General features: G+C 41.9%; 2 protein-coding genes across 2 annotated transcripts; both read left to right on the top strand.

Annotated features, from left to right (window-relative positions):
- Positions 1-6,421: 6,421 nt before the first annotated feature.
- Positions 6,422-19,876, top strand: BTBD1 (BTB domain containing 1). Its single transcript, XM_038147135.1, has 8 exons — positions 6,422-6,941; positions 11,727-11,883; positions 12,126-12,231; positions 13,646-13,843; positions 14,105-14,297; positions 14,888-14,975; positions 17,719-17,865; positions 18,743-19,876. The coding sequence occupies exons 1-8, from the start codon at positions 6,547-6,549 to the stop codon at positions 18,899-18,901; spliced, it is 1,443 nt and encodes a 480-aa protein (XP_038003063.1). The 5' UTR covers positions 6,422-6,546; the 3' UTR covers positions 18,902-19,876.
- Positions 19,877-19,903: 27 nt separating this feature from the next.
- On the top strand, positions 19,904-23,424 carry C10H15orf40 (chromosome 10 C15orf40 homolog). Its single transcript, XM_038147137.1, has 4 exons — positions 19,904-20,617; positions 20,697-20,823; positions 21,619-21,746; positions 22,612-23,424. The coding sequence occupies exons 1-4, from the start codon at positions 19,958-19,960 to the stop codon at positions 22,702-22,704; spliced, it is 1,008 nt and encodes a 335-aa protein (XP_038003065.1). The 5' UTR covers positions 19,904-19,957; the 3' UTR covers positions 22,705-23,424.
- The last annotated feature ends 615 nt before the right edge of the window (positions 23,425-24,039 follow it).

Here is a 24,039-nt window from a genome sequence, read left to right as displayed (position 1 = left end):
CATGTGGATTCTGGTGTGCCTCACTTTCCATATCAGAAGTCTTTTTTTTTCTCGCTACAGTTCCTTCTAACTCTGGCCTTCCTGCTCTGTGCCAAAATATCCTGGTTTCTATTTCAGGCTTTAGGAAGAAAATAAAACCACCAGCATTCTTGTTGACTTTATTTTTACAGATGAAACCAATTCTAGAGAAAAAGGAAAACTTGCTCGGTTAGCACCGTCCAAAACCACCGACCAAATTCCCTAAAGGCAAATAGTTCAAAATTTGGCTTAGGTTAGAGATTAAGTCAAAGAGCAAACAATCTTACTGATCAAACAACACCCTCACTTGAAAACCAGGAGTCCTCAAAAACTAACACATGCATTTTTGACAACTCTAAGTGTTCTTGTGGGGGAGGAAGGGGAAAGAAGAACTTCAACTTCAACTGCTTGTAACACCACCCTCTATTCACATGTACCAGAACAGTGATATAAAAACGAAGGTAGGAATAGGGTGTCTTTAACAACATAATTACTAATCAAAGTGTTATATGAAAGCAGTGTTGATAAGCTGCTGTCACCAGAATAAATGTAACCTCCCAGCTCCCTGTCACATACTCAATTTTATTCATTTCTTGATGTTGCAAATCTTTTTTTTTCCCAGATTTTATAAATGGTAACATCATCATGAGACATGTGAATGCCCTAACTTGTAGAAAATCCAAGAACTATTTAACTATTTAGCAATATTAGATGTCAGGATAAGATTGAAAAATACAATTACATAGACTACAGTGAAGCTTAGGAAAGCAAAATAGAGTAATGAAAACATGGACATGGAGACTCCTTCCCATGCAGAAATTGTCAGAGGATCATATTTATTGACAAGAGATTCCTGGAGTTCTGAACTTATGTTTCATGTGAAAGACAGTCCCTTCAGCAGCACAGTGCCAAAAGTGGTGATCCTTGACCACACTGCAACATTCTTGGGTCAGAAGTTTTGTAATTTCTGTCTAAACAGTCATTTTAAAATAGGCAACCCAACTCTCTGTCAAATCACAAGTATCAGCCTTATGTCAGATTCCTCACTGGGAATCCTGGCCACAGCAAGAAGCCAATTCCACTTGTGTGGCCCCTCAGCTGGCAAAGCTCAACTCACGAGCAACAAATATGCTTGGGCTGATGTTTGTCGGCTTCTTTATTACTTCTTGTCATATGGAAGTTGTTCCTCTCCAGTCCCTGTACTAAATGGTGGCAGATCAATTCTGATGTCAGGACTGAGAAGGCATTTGTAAGTGTGCCAGAAAAAAAACACTGTGGAGAATATAAAAATAGGTAATTTATTAATGGTCAGCTACAAAGTAGGAGATTAACTGGCCATTAGGTCTTTGTGTCTAATTTTAGCCTGAGAAGCAGCTCTTACCTTTAATAACTGCCCATTAAGTCATGACTGCTTTTAGGATTTAACATTATATTAAAACATAGTTGTCTTAATTTTAAATCCACAGTAATCTAAACAAACATAGGTAGCTGAACCTTAAGCAAGCTCTTGAAGATCAATGCAAGGATTAAGAGACACTATTTATATCACTTGGAAGCACTGCTCGTCTTCACACAGGGCTCTGCCAAGCAGCAAGCCTTCATTGCATTATGATGCCAGCTACAAAATGCCATCCTGCTACAAAACAACTTGTGTCATTCAATTTTTATGGAACTGAGCTGGTACATTTTGGAGGCTCTACTTTCCTGTATATGCAAGTGAGTTTTTAAGGCAAGAGTAGTCAGTAACCAAGAGTCCAGGTAAAAGGGTGGATCAAAGGGTGAATTAAGAGATGAATTAAAAGCTTCATGTTCGTGTCTTTTCTTAATGTTTTAATTTGCTGAGAGAGCATCTTAGACCACACATAACTGCCATCCTCTAACAGCTTCAAAGCCAACCCCTTCTGTTTCTGAATTTCTTGTTAGCTGAGGTGTAACAGGTAATAAGGGATGCTTGTAAATCTCAGGCTGCATGGTGCATCAGAGGCCACAAAATGCAGCTCACATGGGGGTCAGGAGGCCAAGTGCTGATGATCTGCTGAGGATTTGAGGGATTCACCAACAACAATCACAGCATCAAAGACGAATCCAAAGAGGAATTAGTGATCCATGACCATTCCACTTACAAATCTGAGTACCAGTACCTCAAAAGCAGAGCTGATTTTTATACTACAACCTCTCTATTCACCAAATAAGAGGAAATAAAGACATGCCAGAGTAAAATTAATAGGCATTATATCCAAAGGGAGCATGTCAATTGCACTATTTGTCTTAAAGTGGAAATGGCAAGTGTGATTTCTCAGTAAGAATCTCGTTAATTATGTGGAAATTAAGCTGCTAGCTAAATACCCTGGTAGAAGTGTAGGAAATAGGGATCCTGTCTTGAACACTGCTGTGCCTCAACACATTTAGCAGGGATTGAAAGGTATATGGCTTCACAAAATAGCCACTGGTCAGTCAAAAAGACATGCTGGTCATAACAAATAAAAGAATTTCCTCTCCTTTGCTTCTTCAGTTATGCAGTAGCAGATTATTTTTAATTCTTTGAAATATATGTTAAAGTACAGTGTTTTTCATAGAACCAGACATGTCAGTATTTAAAATTATATGTAAAATAGGTATGTGGTGAGTAGAATCTTCTATGGCTTAAATAATTTCTTTTGGTTTGTAATTACTTTCAGAGAAAAGATGTGATGAATGCTGCTGTTGCCCCTTGCTGTATGTTTTTGAAATGCATAAATGTGCTGAATGAGAAATGACAGAGAAACTTCCACAACTGGAGTCCTCAAAAACTTCCATGACACATTTGTATCACATGTACACATCTCTAAGACACAATTCTGAAAAAATTCACAGAAATGCTTTAATTAGCAGGAATGTTAATGGTAACAGTGTGCTGTAAGTAATAATTAATACACAGTAATAGAAATTACAGCACAAATCATTAGTACTGTCACGAAAAATGAGAAAAATATCACTATAATAGAGGGCACAAGATACATAAATACCCTAATACTCCAGGACAGCTAGCCAGCATAGCTGAAAATGAGAAATAAAATGCTCAGATACAAGAACTACTTGTAGAAATGATAGTAAAAAGAATTATTATGGATTTTTAAAATTCTGAGAATGTTGCATTCTTATGGTCAGTTTTTGAATGCAGGTGAATTTATACCAGAGAAAAAATACCAGTTTCTCTTATTAAAGAGTTTTAAAATCAACATTAAATAGGCACTTTACAAGACATAAGAATAAAACTTAAACCCTGCCCTTAGCATTACTCAGATCTGAGTTTTCTGTGCCTGAGTGGATCCTGTGCTCCAAAAACTGGATCTGTTATCTTCAGACCCCACATCCCAACAGTACAGGGATGCAAGCCAGAGACAAGATAACCATAACTGCCACAAGAAAATGCCCAAGGATACAACATTGTTTTTGTGGTTGTTATTAACTGCAGTCATTAAAAATTACACATTTGAGCAACTGTAATGCTACTGGTAATTCAAGTGATGGGAACAGTAACGTGCATGTCTGTTATTCACAGCAGTGGCATGGATCAGAGGTAGGGGATTTTAAGAGTCTAATTGAGCATGGAAAGGAAAATATGTCATCAAATGGCTCCAGCCAGGAAGCTTAATCAGAAACAAATCTGTGATTTACTCTGAATTATTCCCTTCCCTCCTGAAGCAGAGAAAGGATGCTCACTGCTTATGAGAACAATTGCTAATCACTGTGAAAATATGAGCCAGCTCAAAAACTCTGATCATAACAACAAACAGCTCCTTGGAGCACACACAGAGCTGAGTTCATGTGGGGAAAAGAAGGAAAGGGAGGAGAATTTAAATCATTTCAGGAACAAATGGTTGAAAACAATACTCTTAGTAACCTAAGCCTTTTTGATGGCTCTCAGAGAACTGGCCCTGTTTCAGGGCCAGGGAGGCCAGAGCCACTGGGCAGGCATTCCCGTGTCTCTGGGACATCCCTGGCATCACAGCTATCTCAGAAATCCCTGCAGTTTGATCACAGCATTCTCTGCTTCTTCCTCCGTCTGTGTAAACACACTGTGTCCTCTCTCTCCCTGCTGACAGGTAAAGGAACCTCAAGCCTTGGAGAGCACTTCCTTCATGAATTTCTGCAGAAAAAAGGCACCAGGTCAGCATGGGCTTGCTCAGGCTATCATGTAGATCTTGAAAATTAGCTGCTCAAAAGTGTAGACACTCCCTGACATTCTGTTTTGCTGGCAAGAGATCAGGACAACCTTCACAGCTACATAATACTGTTGAACTTTTGTTTGCAGCCCTTGATTTGTAACCATTTTGATATGTGACATCAAACAAAACAATGTCTTCTTGAATTGCTTACCTAAATGTTTTTTTATCCTATACTAATTTCTATTGTATTTCCTAGACAAAACCTGAACACACTGAGAAAGCAAATAATGGGATTGCATCTTAGTGACATTCATGTGTAGCCCTTTTGGGAAAAGCATTGTATATTATTTCTGATCTGGACTGGCAAATACAATCCCATGACATCACATTTAAAAATGGCTGTGATCCACCCACTGAGAATGCCAAAGAAAAGCTGGCTGATTTGTTTTTTTTTTCAAGGAAGCCAGCACAAAGATTACAAGGTGAAACAAATGTCTGAGGCTCATTGTCTACATGAAGAAAAGCCCAGTGTCAAAAGGAAATATGTTACTTAATATTTTCTTAGTTCTCCCTTTAAAAACTGTTTCAATTAGTGCATTTGGCATTTAGCTGAACAGATCAGATGGACATCCTGGTCACATTTCTCCTTTTCTTTTTCTCCTTCCCTGTTTTTATTTTTTTTCAGAATTTTGTTTTATTTTATTTCTGTTTCTTTCCTCTCATTTTCTCTCTCCATTTTCTTTCTCAGACCATCACACAGGTCTTTCCATTCTTTTCCTATGTTGCATAGCTTTGCCTTCTTATGACTGATTTCTCATCCCTGAAGCTGTCTTATACGCTTTGTCTGACCCAGCTGACCTCCTTTTACTTTTCTAGTGCACCTTTCCCTTTTTCCTCAGCCTTCTTCCATCCCTGTTAGCTTCCTCTAGAGTGTTACCGACACTTTTTTTGCAAGCAAGGTTCTCTGTAAGCAGAGCAGTCATGGCTGTTGGCTCTCAGCTGACAGATTAACCTGTGAGTGAGCACAGAATGATAAAAGCAAAAAGACAGCAACGACAGAAATGCTCATTAATACTCAGGCCATCCCGTCACCGAAAAAAAGGTCCCGTTTAAATGAAAATTATCCAATTGTGCCCAAGGGGTCAGTGTTTCACATCTCTGTCCCTAAGCTATCAAGGGAGTGTGGGGCTCTCCTTCCTTCCCTTCTTTGTCCACCTTGGGAGAAGAAAAGTGCAGAGATGATACCTTCATTCTTCTAAGTCAGCAGTATGATTTTATTTTTAAATTTAGCCTCTGTGCAGAGCTAGCTGCTGCTTTCTGGTTGGTACACTGTATCTTCTGGTGCCCTTTCCCACTATAGTTTACCCTGCTGAAATTGCTTCCATCTTGCTAAAGGCTCTCAAAAACTTGTTCTGCGAAACGGACCACGTTTGCTTGGTCTCAGTTTTGTCCTAATTATAAACCTGAATGCAGAGCGGTGACATGCTCTATTCCTCTTTTAGCCACACGCTTCCATAAATGCTGACAAGTCGGGAGCGGTGACAAACAGCTCGGTGGAAATCGCCGCTGTGCTTACAGCACAACCCCGGCAGATGGCAAAAGGAATCGCCTCACTCCTGCAGCGGTTTGACAGGACCGGGAAGACGCAAACACCTGTTCCTTTCCCCTCTCTTTCCTAAAAGCTGAGCAGGACAGCGCCCAGGTTAATTCCCTGCCTGCACCCCTGAGTTACAAACTAAGGGCGCTGAATTGTGCCAGTGTTGCGGGGGCAGAAGGGGCCTCTCTGCTTTGACTTCTCTCCCGGGGAGCCCAAACACCAGATGTCGAGAGACACACTACGCGCAGAGGGACTGTAAGGCGGATGTGCCTTAAAAGCCGCCGATGTTTCCGCTTCACCTCAGAAACAGTTAAAATTGGGCAGGGGCCCTTGTTCGGCCTGTTACCACAGCGGAACGGGCGTTATGAAAATGAATTTGCATTTCACGCGCCTGAGCACAATCGCTGCCATTTATTCGCTCCCACGGGAGGCGTTATCAGTTATCTGCCGCGGCGCTCCGTGCCCGGCCCGTGCGCTCGGCTCTGGAAGCGCATTCCCTGCGCACGGCCGGGCCCGGACGCCTTGACGGGCCTGGAGAGTGGCGCAGTCGCGGGGCACACCCCGGGGCACATCCCGGGGAACATCCCGGAGCATCTCCCGGGCACATCCCGGGGCACATCCCAGGCACATCCCGGGCCCATCCCGGGTCAGGCGGGGCGGCGGCTCCGGCCGGGCCTGCGCGGGCAGCGGCGCGTGCGCGGGGCGGGGCGGGGCGCGCGCTGACGCCGGGGCGGTGCTGACGGAGCGCCCGGCGCGGCCCGGCCCGGCGCGGCCCCGAGGGCGATGGCGGCCGCGGGGGGCGGCCCGGGGGCGCCCGCGGAGACGCCGCCCGCCACCGCCGCGGGTGTCGCCGCCGCCGAGGCCGGCGCGGTGTTGCAGCGGGAGCCGCTGTACAACTGGCAGGCCACCAAGGGCTCGCTGCGGGAGCGCTTCGCCTTCCTCTTCTCCAACGAGCTCCTCAGCGACGTGCACTTCGTCGTGGGCAAGGGCAGCGCCCGCGGCGGCGGCGGCGGGGCGGCGCCCCCCGGGCCCGGGCAGCAGCGCATCCCCGCCCACCGGTTCGTGCTGGCGGCCGGCAGCGCCGTGTTCGACGCGATGTTCAACGGCGGCATGGCCACCACCTCGGCCGAGATCGAGCTGCCCGACGTGGAGCCCGCCGCCTTCCTGGCGCTCCTCAGGTCAGCGCGGGGCGGGGGCGGCCGCGCACGGAGGGGGCTCCGCGGCCCCGCTTGGCTGCCGGTGCCTTTCCCTCGCTCCGCGGCCCCTCCCGGCCCCTGTCCCCTCAGAGCCCGGCCTGTCCCTGCTGCCCGTCCCTGCAGGGAGATGCGGGGAAGGCGCGGAGATACCTTGTGGGCTCCACGCAAGGTCACACCGCGCCCCCAACGTGTTTTGGTCCCTCCTTGCTCTTTACCCTGCACTGTTCTCCCGAGAGAAGTGCCCTCATTCCATGGCAGTCCGCTTAGGGAAGCACTCGGTGGGTGTCTGGCTGGGCTCTTGCGTTCAGTATTTTGGTTTGTTAGAGTACAATTATGGGAATTAGTGGGTCCCCTTGGACAACTATCCAGCCATCTTCTAATAGCGACTAAGAAGGCACAGAGGCTGTTGTACCAAGCTTTTCGTTTCATTTGACACTTACCTTGAAATTTGATACTTACTTTGAAGTCTTAGTCATCTTCCCGTTCACTTTTCTTTGTCAGCGATGATAATAAGTTGTTACATCTTTTTGCCATAGTAACACCCATTGTAGTCGTACTTGGGCAGAGAGGGAACGTGCAGCAGAAGGCAGTAACCTGCTGATTTTTACTCCCAGGCCATCTGAGTGTGAGACTGGGAGCACAGTGATAGCAGAAAGCAAATAAAGTGTGTTAGTGATTTCTAATTTGGGCAGAGTAAGATCTGCTGGTTCACATGTTCACAAACTGAGGAGTTCATCTACCATTTATCTTTACTCAGTGGAGTGGCAAATAAAATTGATGCTGTTCATATAAACAATTGCTAACAGTTTATTTGTGCCTTGGGCTGTGGTGTGGTAATACAACTAAACTGTGTAACCTTAAAGTTTTTGTCAGAGAAACCACTCTGCTAGGCAAAAAAAAAAAAAATATAAGCCATAAAATATATAAAACAGTTCTCTGTAATTAACATTTGGGAAACAAGTAATACTATTTCCTGGAAATAAATATGTAGTGTCTCAGAGGTTTTTGTAATAGGAAAAACTCCAGTGTCTTGGCAAGGCTTCCTGCTTTTGCTGAGGCAAATTCTGAGACAATTAGAAGAGTCACCTCGTCCTTAGGCAATCACGGGCACAGGAGACAAAACAAGTGATGTGCACAAAAACCCCATGAGCAGCAATGTCTTTCTGTTGCTGTTAGCAAATGAAGTGTTCTTTGTGGATTTTTTGTGCAGACGAGCGAGAGGTAGTGGGAAGTGTCTTTCAAGCAGATTGGTTCTGAAGGTTAAAGTAAATGGGCACGCGTATCCGTTCATGTCTGTGTATGTGGGAAAAACACCGGGCTGGGAAAAACAATACAAGTTTGTCTGGACAAAAATAGAAACACAGAAGCTGAGATTTCTGAGAGATTCCTAAGTAAAGATAAGAAGGATGGTATTTGAACACTGAAGGATGAATGAAGAGGTGGTGTTAGAAGCAAACAAAAGCACTTGTGTTGTTAGGGCTGCCAGTGCATAATGGCCAGGGGACCTGCGTCAGTGGACTGACTGTGCTTGTGTCTTGTCTCAATATCATCACTCAGGCTTGCTGTCTGTGCCAGCTCTTCAGGACATTCTTCCCTGCTTTGTATATTTCTTTGAGCTTATATTGAAATAAATACACATTGCAATACCTTGTTAAAAACATAACTAGGGAGAACTTCTGTAATACAAGCCAGTACTGGACTTTTTCCATGATGGAAACAACGTGGGGTCTTTTCCTGGTGTTGACTGAAAGAGGCAGGAATGATACCTTGCACTGTTGGCCTCTTTTATCTGTCATTAGTAAATCACTCAGATAATGATAATTACATTTCGCAGGACATTTCTTTAATGTTTGAAAATACCAGTTTGAGGTATATTGGCTAGAAATTAAGTCAGGATCTTTGAATACACATAGCAAATGAACATCAAGTAAAGGAAATGTTTAAGTAATTCAAAGTTTTCCAGGCATAGTTTACTAATTATTTAATGTTCCTCAGCTCATTTCCATTTTATTTACTCTTGTGGTTTGTTATGTCGTGTCTGTAGTTTATGTGTTTCAGAAAGATCTACTGACAAATGCTACTTGTAAATTAAAGGAAAAGGTTTTTTGGTGAAAAAAAAACCAAAGTAGTTTGACAGATAAATCCTTAAGAGCTGAAATAATATCAAAGTCACAAAGTTTGAATCTATTTCCCAATGAAATAACTTTTGTGTGTGTTTCTAGCTACAAAATGAGTAGCAATGATCAAGAAAATTCAGGTTGTCTCAGTAGGCTTCTGCCTTATGGTTTCTTTTTGCTGGTTTTACTAAGGTTTTTTTTTCATTCATATTTTACAATAAGCTAACTTGTCCCTTGATCACAAGATAAAGGAAAGTGATGATATGGCACAAGTTGACAGTCTGTCTTCTAAAAATCTTTTTAGAGAATTTTGGCAAGCATTAAATAAAGGGGTAATCATGCCCAACTTGAAAAAAAGATTCCTGTATGTTTTTATAATGGTGAAAATATTTCAGCTACTGAGAGGATGCTCACACAAGGGGAGAAGGAAGTGCTAACCAGAGAGTAAATAAAAATAGCATAAAATGTATGAGAGGCTTATATAGAGTGAATGATTGACTGGTCACTTGAAAAAATTGTTTGTTCTGGTCACTAAAAATGTTCTTCCACTATGCACACACACCCCCCCAGCTTCCCATTCCCTCATCCTGGATGCCAATAAAATTAGGTTGTTTCTGTCTCAAAGGGAAAGAGAGGAGGGAAGGAGAAGTGATCGTCAGTCCCACTGAGTGAAGTGGAGGAGGAGCAGAGGTGTAAACATAAAGCTGTGCTAGTTCAGGCGTGCCACAGAGGGGAGAGGTAACACAGACACAGCTCTTGGCACGCAGGAGCAGGGGATTTGTAGAGGGAAGACACACCTAGGACTGCACCCTCTTTGGAAGGTACAGCAGAAAGTGAAACACCAGCCAGATGAGCTCCTCTGGTGTGTCACTTCATTGGCTTCAGATTGGATTCACTTAAGGAATAAAACCAAAATCATGTTCCAAAACCAACTTGGGATTTGGGGTTTTTTGTTAAATAAAATGCATACTATAGTTTGCATGGCAGTATTGCTTTTTTTACAGCCTGTTAATCAACTTTTACATGATTTGGACTCTAATCTCCTATAAAGTCATACAACAAAAGTTAGGCTTTTTAACAGGATTATTTTAAATCTTAGAACCAAAATGGAAATGTTCTAGTGCTTTAATGAAGAGCTTGTCAATTAAGTATGTAAAAGTGTACCTGTGAAATATTTGTTTCTTAAAAGTAAATTTGTCAGCAGTTGTGATGAACAAGTCAGCTCATCGTTTTCATCAACAGGTAATAATAGTTTACAGCTTTCATAAATCAGTTCTAGTTGAACTGATGAAACTTCAGTATGAAACTGCTACTTAAAAAAAAAAAAAAAAAGTTAGCATTTAATTAAATTAGTTCTTCCTAAACATTGTTCAGTTTAAATCCAGTTTAAAAAAATTTATCTAGAGCATCATTCACATTTCCAAAGTGATGTGCAAGCTGGCTGTTTGAGAAGACCTGAGTGTTTTAATGGTAAATATGTACCTCTGTTGTGACAGCAATTCAATGTTGAACACCATACTTATTTGTGTGCTAGCAACTACTGAGAATTAGTTTTCTTGGAGTATAAGAAATACAAACATTGAAGAACTTTGGTTCTTTAAATCTGGGTTTATATTACTTCAATTTCTCTATGTTGCAAGGAAGTTTAACTAGTCTGTTATTTTCACAAGCTTCTCTTGTTAGATGCAAAATGCTGATGGCTACATTTAAAAACCCTTCTAAACACACCTTCTCTTTCTGTGTGTCATTCATTTCCAGGATGTTCTGAACAACAAATATTAGGGAATATTAAAAAAAGACTTGGTTTTCATTGTGGAATTCTTGCATTTGCTAGCATGCCCTGGTTTATCATATTTAATTACCTATGTGTGTTGGGGACAAATGCATTTCTGTAAATCACAGACTGTTCTTGATTGTTATCTGAAAGGCTGATGAAATTTTGCTGAAATTATCTTAAATGTCACGTTTGAGAAAAGTTATTTTTAAAAAGACAACAACTGCTCAGGAAACAGTTTTTTTTTTCCTGCTATTGGTGGAGGCTCCTGTATTCTGGTTCTCAGCTTATGCTAAAATCTCAATCAATCCTCTTGCCTCGGGCAGTGAAGACAAGCCAGAGTGTGGCAGGAGTAGAAGAGTCAAGGTCATGTGCTAGAATGTACTCCCTTTCCTCTCTGAATACTACAGAGGGGTAACTTTGACATAGATGTTCTCACAATCTAAGTCCTTGACACTGTTCCCTCATGGAGGGGAAGCCAGTGTGCACTGTCAGTAAATGAATTTCAGGAGTACAGCCACAGAGGATTGTGCGTTGATATTTTCCTGATGAACTGAGAGCATGCATTCGTAGGTTAAGTAATTCTGCAGCTCAGCTGTTGTTTACAGTTGGGGAGCTATGTATAACTAGTACAGCCAGATCAGTCCTAGGGAGTAATACATATTTAAAACAAATGTATGCCATTAGGTTAAGATAATAGTCTTTCTTGAACCTTTTAACTTACCTTCTTTATTTATGAAGATGCTGTGAGGTCAGCTGTTGCACTGTTCATAGTGCAAATCTTTGAGCTGTTTTCTAAATGCAAAGAGACTGTTGTGTTTGGCTGCTCCTCTAAAGATTTGTTTTTATGATCTGTATTTGTGTATTGATTTATAGGTTTCTTTATTCAGATGAAGTTCAAATTGGTCCAGAAACAGTCATGACTACTTTATACACTGCTAAAAAGTATGCAGTCCCTGCCCTGGAAGCACATTGTGTGGATTTCCTAACAAAGCATCTCCGAGCAGATAATGCCTTTATGCTGCTTACTCAAGTAGGTAAATTTAAGCTTAGTTTTGATTTACTAGAAGAATTCCCAATTGGAGGGAAATCACTAATTCTCCTTAATTATGTACTCCTTTGAGATTTTAAGTGCTCTTTAAGGTATAAACACAAAGAGTACTTAGGCAAATCAACTTATTTCAATTTATGTCTATAATAGAGGTTAAATGCTTGCTTTTTAAGATTAGAAGTTTGTCAGCTTTATGCTTAAGATGTATTTCTTAATCTTTCCAGGCTCGTTTGTTTGATGAACCTCAGCTTGCTAGTCTTTGTCTCGACACCATAGACAAAAGCACAATGGATGCCATAAGTGCAGAAGGCTTTACAGATATCGACATAGGTAAGTCACTCTGTGTGTCCATGAAATGACCGTGGCCCAGGATAGTTCCTTCCCCCATCTGAGTGTGCAGTGTCCCAAGCACTTCTTCCCCTCTTGGCCGTCCACCCCTGCAGTGCTTTCCTTTGAGCTTCACTCCTGAGCTGGGCTCCACTACACTGTGTCCCCGTTGGAGCAGTGGTGGTGTCCCAGGGCTCCCACTGTGATGGCACCAACACTTCATTGAAGCCAAAGCTTTCACTTGCTGAGGGTTGTGCCTCATGCCTGAGGCATCCATATCTGCTTTTCATGTGCAACAGGAATCATACTGTTCTGTTGCTACTGGTATTTGTCTATTCAAAGTTGCACAGATCAGGTACAATTAATGAAATCTGCTTTAAAAAATGAATACATGAACTGCTAGTTTCTCTGTTTAATCTTCTATCAAAAGCTAGCAGTTGTAAATATACTTACTCAATTTCATTGCTACTATATGTATTTAAGGTTTTTATTCCAATTCAGCTAGATTGTGGGAAGAATTCAGACTGAAGGAAGGTGTTTCACTGCATAAAGAAATTTTAAAGCCATTGTTAACTCATGTTCAGTAGGATTTGTACTCAAATTGAGTGATAAGTCTTGGTAAGTCTCAATCAGTTTTGTCTTTCCAATATGCTATTTTCTATAACTGCAAACACGCCATACTTAAATTCAAGGCAGATAAAAATTCCCGAAGACAGAAGATTCAGAATGTAGAAACTCATTTATTTTTCGACTTGTATTCAACGATAATTTGTGCATACCTGTTATTCAAAGAAGGCCAGAAGGAGTAATAAATACAGGATAAGTTGCTTTTTAAATATGTACCTTGCCTCACCTTCAGGCTTTGTGAATAGCAGATATGTCAGTGCTTAAGATGACTTTCATGTATCTTTAAACTGGTTTTTGTGAACCACTGCTGCTTGTGGCTGTAGTTGATCCAGATGGGCAGGTGGCTGCCCAGATGAGAATATGACACTGTCATCGTGAGTAACTTGGTTTTGTAGTGTCATCATGAGGAACCTGTTTTTTTAGTAGTGTGCATTCACTGTTTGGTCATTTTCAGTTTAGATCTTGCTCTAGCAATGGAAATCCTTTAGGATTCTTGTTATCACTATAGGGATTAGTTACACTCTTAGGAATCAAAAAGAAAGCTCATATCCTGTCTTCATAGCAGGAAAATTAACTTTTATTTTGACATCTATATGTCGTTGAGAGATTATTTTTTATGTAAGATAAATCATGTGTAATATATATATACACACATAATAATAAGACAAAGGTAATAGTCTTGTTATGAATGTTCTTAGTGTGTAAATGGTATTTTAAGCTTACAGAGTGTAGCACTGTTACTGGCTTGGATGAAAACTGATCTGAAGCTGCTATCATTTTTTTTCTTCAGACACATTATGTGCAGTTCTAGAAAGGGACACTCTCAGTATTCGAGAAAGTCGGCTCTTTGGAGCTGTTGTTCGCTGGGCAGAAGCAGAATGTCAAAGACAACAACTGCCTGTGACATTCGGGAACAAACAGAAAGTCCTTGGAAGAGCTCTTTCCTTAATCCGTTTTCCATTAATGACTATTGAAGAGTTTGCAGCGGGTGAGTTTTGGAGTTCTTTGTCTTACTGTCAAACCATGTCTCAGTGCTGTTTAACTGTGTTTAGATGCTTAGCACTCAATTCTGTTTTTAATATTGTACTAATAACAGTTGTGATGCACAAATGAAAGCAAAACCTTCTGCAGATGATGCTCTGGCTGTTGGAAGATGTTATTGTTGTCTTCAGTTTGTGAATATGTGTGGTTTAAATACAGCAGCTGGAGTAATCCTTCAAATCATCTTAGAAGTTTTATGTTTTCACAGGCCCTGCTCAATCTGGAATCTTGTCGGATAGGGAAGTAGTAAATCTCTTTCTGCACTTTACTGTCAATCCCAAACCTAAAGTAGATTATATTGACCGACCAAGGTGTTGCCTTAGAGGAAAAGAATGCAGCATCAACAGGTTCCAGCAGGTGGAGAGTCGCTGGGGCTACAGCGGAACGAGCGACCGGATCAGGTGGGGCTTCAGAAACTGTGAAGGAGAGACAGAAATGGGTGGGGAGAAAGGGAGCAAATCATTCAACTTTTAGTTTTTGGTATAAGGTACAGTAGCAAACATGCTGGGTCTGTTGCACACCTTTGATATTTTCCACTTTTTTAAATAACTTAGACTATTACACACATAAAATGAATAGAAGAATGAGATTTGGGAGGATTGGGTGCATTCTAGAATGATTGAGTGTTATCTGTATATTTCTTTTTGAAATACCTGATACTGTTTTCATAAAATTTCATGAAAATAAAAATGAATTTTCATAAAAATTCATGAAATACTTGATCTGTTTTCATTTTGGAGATACTGAAAAGAATCTGGTTATGTTTTGTTTATTAATACTGAATATCTTGAGGAATTAGCAAAGCTTTAACCTATAAAGCTGACAAAGCATTTTTCTTAGTATTGAAATCTAAATAAAAAGTGCTATTAAAAAAAAATGCAGTGCCATTCTCAGTGTACTTCCCTACTCTTCAGTGGGAGTCTTTTTCCTACTTGAAATAAGGTAACACACTCACCAGAGTTGTTTGAATTCCTTTCTTGTGTCTTACCAGGTTCACAGTTAACAGAAGAATTTCCATAGTGGGATTTGGATTATATGGATCTATTCATGGACCCACAGACTATCAAGTAAATATACAGGTACAGTATATTATGTTTAAATAGGCTTGTACACTTGTAGGAACTTGCAGAAGGAAGCTACACTGGTAGCACTTGCAGCAGCTTTGGTTTATATTTGGGAGGGAGCAGTTGACAGGCCAGGAATCTAAGCTGTGTTTTGTCACAAGTGGGCATAAGTGGGTGACTAGGCAAAAGAACACTATGGAACTCTGCTCCCTTTCTCCTCTATTCTGCTGTCCTCCAATCATTTTCAGTGTAGGTGTTTCTCAACATACAGCTTTTTTCCTCTTTTCTCAAGCCTTTCCTAATAGGAAATATGTACTGATATTGTTCTTGGGTATGTTATGTCCTTCAGTAGCCTGTCTGCTTCTCATAAAGATTTGATTTTTGTAATTGTTCCTTTTAGTTTCTTTTGAGCAAGCTTCCTCATTTTTCTCTTTTTGAAGTTTAGCACAGCTGTGGGGGATTTGCTTTTGTTGTTCATGTGGGAGTGTTGGCTCTCAGTATATTATGGACACAGTTACATAGTGTTTCCATTATGAAATTTTGAATCTGATCCTGCTCATCACTCAGTACCAAATCAAGGGTTGCGTTTCTTCCTGCTGAGCAATTGGTTAGCAGGCTCATGAAGTGGCCAGTGATAGCATCTAAAAATGTCCCCCTGCTTCATGTCCTGATGTGACCCTTGCCTGGTCCCAGCAGGCAATTGAAGACACCACTAAAATCATATTTCCTGCTCTTGTAGCCTGTTAGATCCCTTAGCATGTTGTGGTCAGGATTGTCTTCTAGTAGTATTGATCCAGCACTGGTTTATTTTTCCTTTTTGAGTGTGGAATTTCAGTCTATTTGATATATTTTTCTTGTAGAGATTGGTTTTGTTTAGCTTCTAACAAGTTACTAGGATTCCATGACTGGCACAGTTTTACCCTGTGCTGCATTTTTCATAACCTGATACTACCATGTCACATTGATTTATTAGGTGCATGGAAATTTTGTGAAATAAATAGTCTGTGACTTCATAAAGGGGCAGAAATTCTATTGTCCCTATCTTTCAAGACTTCCAGCATGTGCTGGAATTTTTGTTTCAGTTCACTAATGGACATTCTGTTTAAATGACAAATTGTCTTCTGCTTCCTATTTGATGATTATTATTGTCTGTCTACTCTGTACTTAAGGATAGGGATTTTGTGTCTGTCTCCTAAGGAAAAAATATTTTGCCTTTCCTCTTAATGATGTTCCAAACAGAATGTATCTGGAATGGCATTTTGAAGGAATTTGGCTTTTCTACCTTCCTCACTTTAAAAGCTCACTTGCAAAATCCTCTATTTGAAGTATCTTCAGTTTGGTTTTGTCAGTCTATACATCCATGTAAATGAGTAGCATAGTGCACTGGACAGGATCTGTAGAACAAAAGAGTTGATCTTGGGAACCTAGCAGCTATACTAAAATACCTGGGGATTTTTACTTCGCATAAACCCTTTTTTAAACCTGTCAGCTGAATTCTTGCTAGCAGAGGAAAGCATTCGATGTGTTCCCTCAGGATGTTTGCTGGATTTATTTAATCTGAAAAGAATTTCGATTTTTTTCAATTCAAACCAATGCATATTAAGTGGGAATGACTAGAAGATTCACTTGAAAAAGACTGAAAGGCTAAATAAACCTTCATATTAAGGCCATCCATCTTACTTAGGTTCTCTTTACCCTATTAGGGAAGTATCCCTAATAACTGATGAATCTGAAACTTTCTTGTCACAATCTTTTCAGACAGTTATTTAAGTCTTGTGCCTCTAGCTTTCTTCCTGGCTCTGCATCAGTACTAGCAGAGCTTCAGAGAGTTAAACATTTAAAACTTGCCATAATATAGTGATAATGTACACTGCAAATACATCTGTTATGTGAAAAGGGCTTAAGTCTTCAGCACTACAATTGTTCATATTTCTATTGATTGTGGCTGGGGAAAAAAATAGAGTACATTTTGCCTACAATAAAGCTTCACCTCATGCATGGGTAATACTAGAAGTTATATGGCAAGTTAATAAGAAACTGTAAAAACTGATAGGATTCTTCTTAGTGCAGTAATCACAAGAAGTGTTCTGCTCTAAAGCTCTGATATCCAACTTCTGCAAGAGTTGTTGGGCAGCATGGATCAGGATTGCCATCAAAATGGGAAAGAATCTGCTATTACTACCCTGGAACTAGTGATTCTTACTCACCACTGAAATTGAAGGCAAAATAAATATTGTGTGATCTGAGTAGAATTTTTTATACTGAATCAAGATTAGTAATAAATTATATAAAACATAACAGCCCAAGTTTGTTTTCTTTTATGAAGGTGTCATTGACTGCCAACATCATCTGTTAAAACTTGTTTTCTAAACTAGCCACAGGCAGCAAATGAGATTCCCTCATGTGGGCTGTGAAGGTGTGCAGAGATCAGCAAACCTAAGCACAGGATTAGATATTGTATATGAAGGTCAGGAGCTGAAAGTGTGAGAGCTGTTCTCCATCTCCCAAGCACAGACTTTAACCTGGCTGGAGCAGTGCCCACAGCCCGTGTAAAACTGGCGAGCCATCGTTCCGAGCTGCTGCGTCAGCTCCAGTGGTATCAGGAAATCACTGCTCCTTTCCAGCTGAGATTGCACTGTCCTTGCATTAGGCTGGGTGGGGTAGGCAAGTGTTTGCTTGTAACCTTCTCACGTGCATACAATCAGAACCTTTCTCACGCCTGTAAACATAAAACTACAATGTTCATGCTTTTGCCCAGATAATTGATTATGAGAAGAATCAGACGCTGGGACAGAACGACACTGGATTTAGCTGTGACGGAACAGCCAGTACCTTCAGAGTCATGTTCAAGGAGCCCATAGAGATCCTGCCCACGGTTTGCTACACAGCTTGTGCAACCTTGAAAGTAAGCATGTCTAACAGGACGGAAGAAAGTGTTACTTTGATGCAAGAGTTGTTCTTTTATCAGTCTTCTGATGGGAAAGTGTCTTCTGAATCTTGAATTTGTTTTAACTTTAGGGCTAAAGAAGGACATAGTTAGAACTCTGTTGTAGTTTGTAAGACTGTTACATCTCTTCTGGGCCACAGTATAGATTTCGTAATTGGATCCTTTGTGCCTTCCCACTTTTTTGCTTGATGTAGGAGTTAGAATACTTCTAATGGAAGTCACTGGTTCTGTGGGGGAAAAAAAGCACTGTCTAGAAAACATAATCTGGCAGCTCTCTATCAAAATTTACGTTTGATTTCTTTTATCAAGGATATTCTAACCACTAGCTAAATTCAAGAAAACAGCTTTTTTTCATTACTTTTTATATACTGGTGCTGAAATAATAGGCAAGAATTACTTGTTCTCAGAAAGTCTCCTCTTAGTGTTGTGAACAAATTTATTTCTCAAAAATATTTTAATGTTCTTCTAAATATAATTCCCTATACAGAAATCAGAGTTCAGTGGGTTGGAAAAAGTCCTGCACATAAAAAGCAGCTGAGTCAGGGAACTAAGTAAGAATACAGACAACCTGTGTAATAAGGAGAATTATTGGAAAGTATTCATTGCTAGTTGGATAAAATCAACTGGTTTAAGTCTGCTGTCAGAGAAATATGTTTTTGTTATTTAGACATAGGCCCTTGCTTCTGTTGCCTGTGATTTTGTATATAATTTATATGATGTGGGTACAGAAATTTTATACTACTAAAATAGCCCAAGTTAGTTGTGTTTGACCATCAGCAATTTTTGGGTCTTGCCCACTTCCATTCTGTTGCTAATCTCTTGTGATGCTTTTCAGGGTCCTGATTCCCACTATGGAACAAAAGGTTTGAAGAAAGTGATCCACGAATCTCCTACTGCTAGCAAAACATGCTTTGTCTTTTATAGTTCACCAGGTAACAACAATGGTACATCAATAGAAGATGGACAGATACCAGAAATAATATTTTATACTTAGTTTCACATGATGATCTGGAATGTGTTGGTGTCTCAGTGGACTTCAGCTCACCATTGGCAGCAGTTAAAAAAATTCTGTTAAATTACTTTAATGTGTAAAAAAACCCTTAATTTGTTTGAGGGGTACCAGAAAAGCTATTTTTTTCCTCATCGTTATTGGTAGGTTGTAATTTAGCTTTTCCTCTAAAGGAAATGTTAATGGCATAAGTACTCTGTATATTGAAAAGTTTGTTTTAAGTAGTACCTTGTGGTTAATTACTTTGTGTTTTCACCCCTTTGTTTCTCATGTAGTAAAATTTATTTTTTGAACTGGAAAATCCTTACTTGTTATGAACAACTTGTGTATGTTTTCTCCAATCTGTCCTTAAAAGACAGTAAAGCTGCTGCTGTAGTCCCATCTTGCACTTCTTTCCAAAATTACCTTGGATTGACCCTATGGACATGGATTGCTACTGTATTTTTTTGAAGTACATCAGCAAAGCTGCGTTCATATTGCCGTCATCTTGACTTTTTCCAAGAGCCATGGAGAATTAATGGACTTTGCACTGCAGAGAACATCTGCAGCAGCACTGAAGAAATAAATATTAAGTCAAATTCAGCAAGAAACAGATCTTTCCCGAATCTCTCTTAATTCAGAAGGGCTGTTTTGGAATATAGAATTGGTTATGCAAATAGCCACTGTATATATACATATGTGCCTATAAAAGATGTATAATGTGAAAATGAGAATACGAGACTTGTAATGATGTTATTTTATCATTGGATATTCTAGTACTAAAAAAATGAGTATAAACCTAAGAATTATTGGTGTGCAAGGAGTTTTACAGCTGGCATACAATAATTTGATGCAATTGCTGTATGTATATAGTATTCAGTGCTTTGCAGTATGTACCATGTAGTAACAGAATGGCTTGGTGTACAAAGACCTGTACCCTCCCCCACGTTATACTAAAATTTGACAATGCAGGAGAAAAAATAAGAAAATTTCCTTTCTTAAGGGGGAGGTCACGCAGGTTTGGGGTGTCCAAAGTCTGCGTCTAGAACGTGTCTGTCAAACATGCAGCTGTGTGCACCCTCCGTCAGCGCTCTCCTGTCCCAGGGCACGGCGCTGTTCCGAGACAGGCATGAGGCTCGGCCGGGCCGGCCGGCAGCAGCCGCTGCGGGCACAGGGCGAGGCCGTGCCGGAGGAGCGGCGGAGGGCACAGGGCCGGCCCGGCCGGGAGCAGCCGCTGCGGGCACAGGGCGAGGCAGTGCCGGAGCAGCGGCTGAGGGCACAGGGCGAGGCAGTGCCGGAGCAGCCGCTGAGGGCACAGGGCGAGGCCGTGCCGGAGGAGCCGCTGCGGGCACAGGGCGAGGCCGTGCCGGAGCAGCGGCTGAGGGCACAGGGCGAGGCTGTGCCGGAGGAGCCGCTGCGGGCACAGGGCGAGGCAGTGCCGGAGCAGCCGCTGCGGGCACAGGGCGAGGCCGTGCCGGAGCAGCGGCTGAGGGCACAGGGCGAGGCTGTGCCGGAGGAGCCGCTGCGGGCACAGGGCGAGGCTGTGCCGGAGGAGCGGCGGAGGGCACAGGGCCGGCCCGGCCGGGCCGTGCGGAACGCGCAGGCGCCTGGGGCGGGCCCGGCGCGGTTGCCGGAAGGGCCGCCCCGGCCATGCCGAGCCTCGCTGGGTTCCTGCGAGTGCGGGCGGCGCCGGTGCGGAGCGGCGGGGCCATGCCCGGGAAGGTGCGGGCAGGGCCCGGAGAGGGAAGGGGGGCAGGGGCGGGTGGTGCCCGCGGTGACCGCGCCCGTTCCTCTGTTTCAGGGAAAAGCAGCCGCCAAGGGCCCCGCGGAGCCGGGCGCCGCCGCGGGACCGGTGGTGGCGGCGGGCGGCGGCTCCGTGAGGGTGGCGGTGCGCGCCAAGCCCGGCGCCCGCTGCAGCGCCGTCACAGGTGGGTCTGCGGGCCGGGGCACCGGGCGCTGCTTCGCTGCCCCCTGAGGAGCCGGGGCGGAGGGAGGGAACGCGCAAAATCCCGCCCGGAAACCGAAGCGAGAGTTCGGCTCTTCCCCCTGTATAGCGCTGGGTGGCGCGGTGAGCACGGGGTAAATCCTGATCCTAAATCCTTCCGTTTGGCATCTGTGGTTTCGTGCAGGCTGTTTGTGTCTCCAGGGTCTGTGCGGTTTTATTAGAGCCATAAAAGTTGGATCTGATAATACGTGTTCTCCCTCTCAGCCCTAGGCTTGTGCCTGCACGCATTGGGACTGCGTTCACACACCCCGTGTGTGCGACACCCGCGGGCTGTGGCAATGTCCAGGCCCCTTTGGTCACACCGGGAATTTCAATGTAATTCTCTGAGCAGACTGATTTAACAAGCGGCTTTTGGGGTGGAGGTGGAAAGGGTAACCGATTTGAGTCGTGTTACGTGGTGCCAAGCGGGACAACACCTGCACAGGACGGGCAGGGGAGCTCAGAGCAGTGCCCCATTGTGAGAAGGCTGGTAACTCATGACTGCACCCTGCCACAGCATGAAGGCTTCGCTGCTTGTATCGTCAGGAGTTTATATTTGATTGTACTGGCCAGAAATCAAGGGAATTCATGAAATGTGAAAATGTCTCGCCTGCTAATCTATACATTTACACGGTTTTAAATCAAAACACTTTTGAAAGCACAAACATTCATTTTTAGGAAACTATGATGTGATGTTTTGAATATTTTGAGCATAAACTCCTCCAACTGTTTGCTACAGATGTGACAGCTGAGGCAGTAGGTGTAGCTATTGCTGCACCTCCGTCGGAAGGGGAGGCAAATGCAGAGCTGTGTCGCTACCTCGCCAAGGTGCTTGAAGTGAAGAAGAGTGATGTTATTTTAGAGAAGGTACTTCCTTTCTTTCCTTTCAGTTTTGCCCTACTGCTGTTGAAATTCAAGACTTTGAAACTTACACATTGAGTACAGGGAGCTACTCCAAGTTCAGTCTGAAAGACACTTCAGAAAGTTTAGTTGAGTTAATGGAATGATTCATTGCGAACAAGCTTAGTGTAGGAAGAACTATGGCTGATCTTGAGATCTTTTAACCAGAAGGGTTATCATTATAATGTTTTGCAAATCTCTGTAATTCAGGTTTTCTGTGTTCTTCAAGATTCTCTTGTTTTCGTGTCAAATGAGTTCACAGAATTTGTGTTCTGCAGAGAATGTGCATTTTATTAATAACTTTTCACTTTTTAAAAAATTAACTTATGTATTTGCATCAAAAGATTCTGACATTTTACTGTCACACATAAGCAATAGCATATGTAAGCACTTGGGTTGTAGCTGGGCCACAAGAGTTTCTCTGTATTAGACTTTACATGGCTTGACTTTGGTGAGTGGAAAATCTTTGTTTTATTCATTGCACTGAATAAATAATTTGTTTTATTAATTCATTGTACTTGAAGTCAATCTCTCCAGCCATTTTCATTTATAGTTTATAGGCACAAGAGCACAATGAAAAATGGTGCTTTTTATTTTCGTCTGCTGGTTTAATGGGGTAGTTATAGAAGTCTTTTAAAGACTAGTAGTAAAGGATAAGATGACCAAGGAAATGTTATGAAAAGGTAGAGACAAAAGGATGTGAGTCTTGTTTTCCCTGAATCATGGGCAAACTGCTTCATTTGTTTATCAGCATTTCGTAAATAGCACTGTTTTCTTACCTTAAAGGGTGTTTCTCTGACAGATAGGTTTTTTCTCTGTTTGTCTAAACCAGGGTGGTAAATCACGTGACAAAGTGGTGAAGATTTCGGTATCAGCGACACCAGATGAGGTTTTAGAAAAACTGAAAAAAGAAGCTTCCAGCTGACCTAAAACAAGAGCAGGAAATAGGAAAAAGCATCTTGGTACATGGACTGATATTCTTTCTTAATGCAGTGCTGTTGAGAGTGTGGGTAATGACTACAGGAGGATACTTCTTTCCCCTCTCCTTGTTAATATAGATGCTGTACAGTTGAAGTTTTTCTGTAAGTTTGGTTGGAAAACTGAGACTCTGTTTCTGTCACTACAGACTTCCCTCTGCTCTGGATGGTTTCCTGTGGGTAAGATTTGTCCTCTTTCCTGGTCCCTAAACAAATGGTTTAGGACATGGTTTTTTTTAGTGGAGCAAATGTTGGTTAACAAAGTGAGGGGCTTGGAGTGACAGCCTTCCATGTGGGAAGTGGTACAAAAGGACAAACCTGGATGGCAGAGACATAAAAGAGAATGTTCTCTCTGATATCTCACAGCAGGTGCTGTGTACAGCTTTTCACTGTGGGCACTTACAGATATCTAAAATAAATGTCTTTTGAAGCCAGTGTGCTGTTGTTGATCACACAGACAAACTGAAAGCAGAATCTCATGAGCAACTGAAAGAAAACCAGAAGTTTTTAGTATGAAAAACCAGTGCTGGACCCAGTCACTGCACACGTGGGGTCACTTTGTAATGGTCTGTAAATACTTTCCTTAAAAGTAGAGATATGGTCATACGTATCTTTGCCAATTGTATGTCACCTGTAATGATTGTTTTTAATAAAAGGGGCAAAAAGTATTATCAGGCTTTGGTTTGTGTTTATATTTTTAACAAAGAAAAAAGTTGTTTCCTAGAAACGTCTTCATAGAATGCTACTTTGAAACAGCCTTTTTTTACAATCTTTCCTTGGTCTAAAAATGAGAAGTAGTGCAACCCCTAGAGAACAGAGCTGAGTCATTTGTAGAACACAACAAAACAAGAAGTCTGCAACAAAATGGGCAACTATACTCCAGTTTCAGGGCTGATGAGAAAAAAGCTGAACTTCTCTATTTATCATGCTTCAGAGGTCAGAGGAAGATTTAACTGACATTTCTCAAAGATGTGGGTGATACCACACGTGGTTCTGGCAGGTCTTTGTTTTTTCCTCTGCATCGCTGCTGATGTCTGAAATTGTCCTGTATTTGTCCTATGGTTGTCATGTTAAAAATAAAGTAATGGCTAAAGGAAAAAGATAAACTATTCTGAAAGTTTGCTTAAGGTTGGTCATACATTCTCCTGGAAAACAATGTTGTGAATGCATAAGCATTTATGCAGATGCCTGCCAGATTGATTCAGTACAGGCTTCATAGCTCATAATTCAGCTTTTTCATGGGCAAAAGTCTTTTACTTTAGGGAACTCTTTCAGTGTCCTGT

The sequence above is a fragment of the Motacilla alba genome, chromosome 10 (assembly GCF_015832195.1).
Source record: "Motacilla alba alba isolate MOTALB_02 chromosome 10, Motacilla_alba_V1.0_pri, whole genome shotgun sequence".
Taxonomy (NCBI): Eukaryota; Metazoa; Chordata; class Aves; order Passeriformes; family Motacillidae; genus Motacilla; species Motacilla alba.
The sequence above is the reverse complement of the archived record's forward strand: the minus strand, read 5'-3'. Positions and strand labels throughout refer to the sequence as shown.

Excerpts from the sequence above, each read along its gene's own strand:
- C10H15orf40 (XM_038147137.1), top strand. The coding sequence starts at position 19,958 with ATGCAGCTGTGTGCACCCTCCGTCAGCGCTCTCCTGTCCCAGGGCACG. Across the intron at positions 20,618-20,696 it reads GCGGGGCCATGCCCGGGAAG|GGAAAAGCAGCCGCCAAGGG; the intron begins GTGCGGGCAGGG and ends CCTCTGTTTCAG. Across the intron at positions 21,747-22,611 it reads GTGATGTTATTTTAGAGAAG|GGTGGTAAATCACGTGACAA; the intron begins GTACTTCCTTTC and ends TGTCTAAACCAG.
- BTBD1 (XM_038147135.1), top strand. The coding sequence starts at position 6,547 with ATGGCGGCCGCGGGGGGCGGCCCGGGGGCGCCCGCGGAGACGCCGCCC. Across the intron at positions 14,976-17,718 it reads ACTATCAAGTAAATATACAG|ATAATTGATTATGAGAAGAA; the intron begins GTACAGTATATT and ends GCTTTTGCCCAG. Across the intron at positions 17,866-18,742 it reads CAGCTTGTGCAACCTTGAAA|GGTCCTGATTCCCACTATGG; the intron begins GTAAGCATGTCT and ends GATGCTTTTCAG.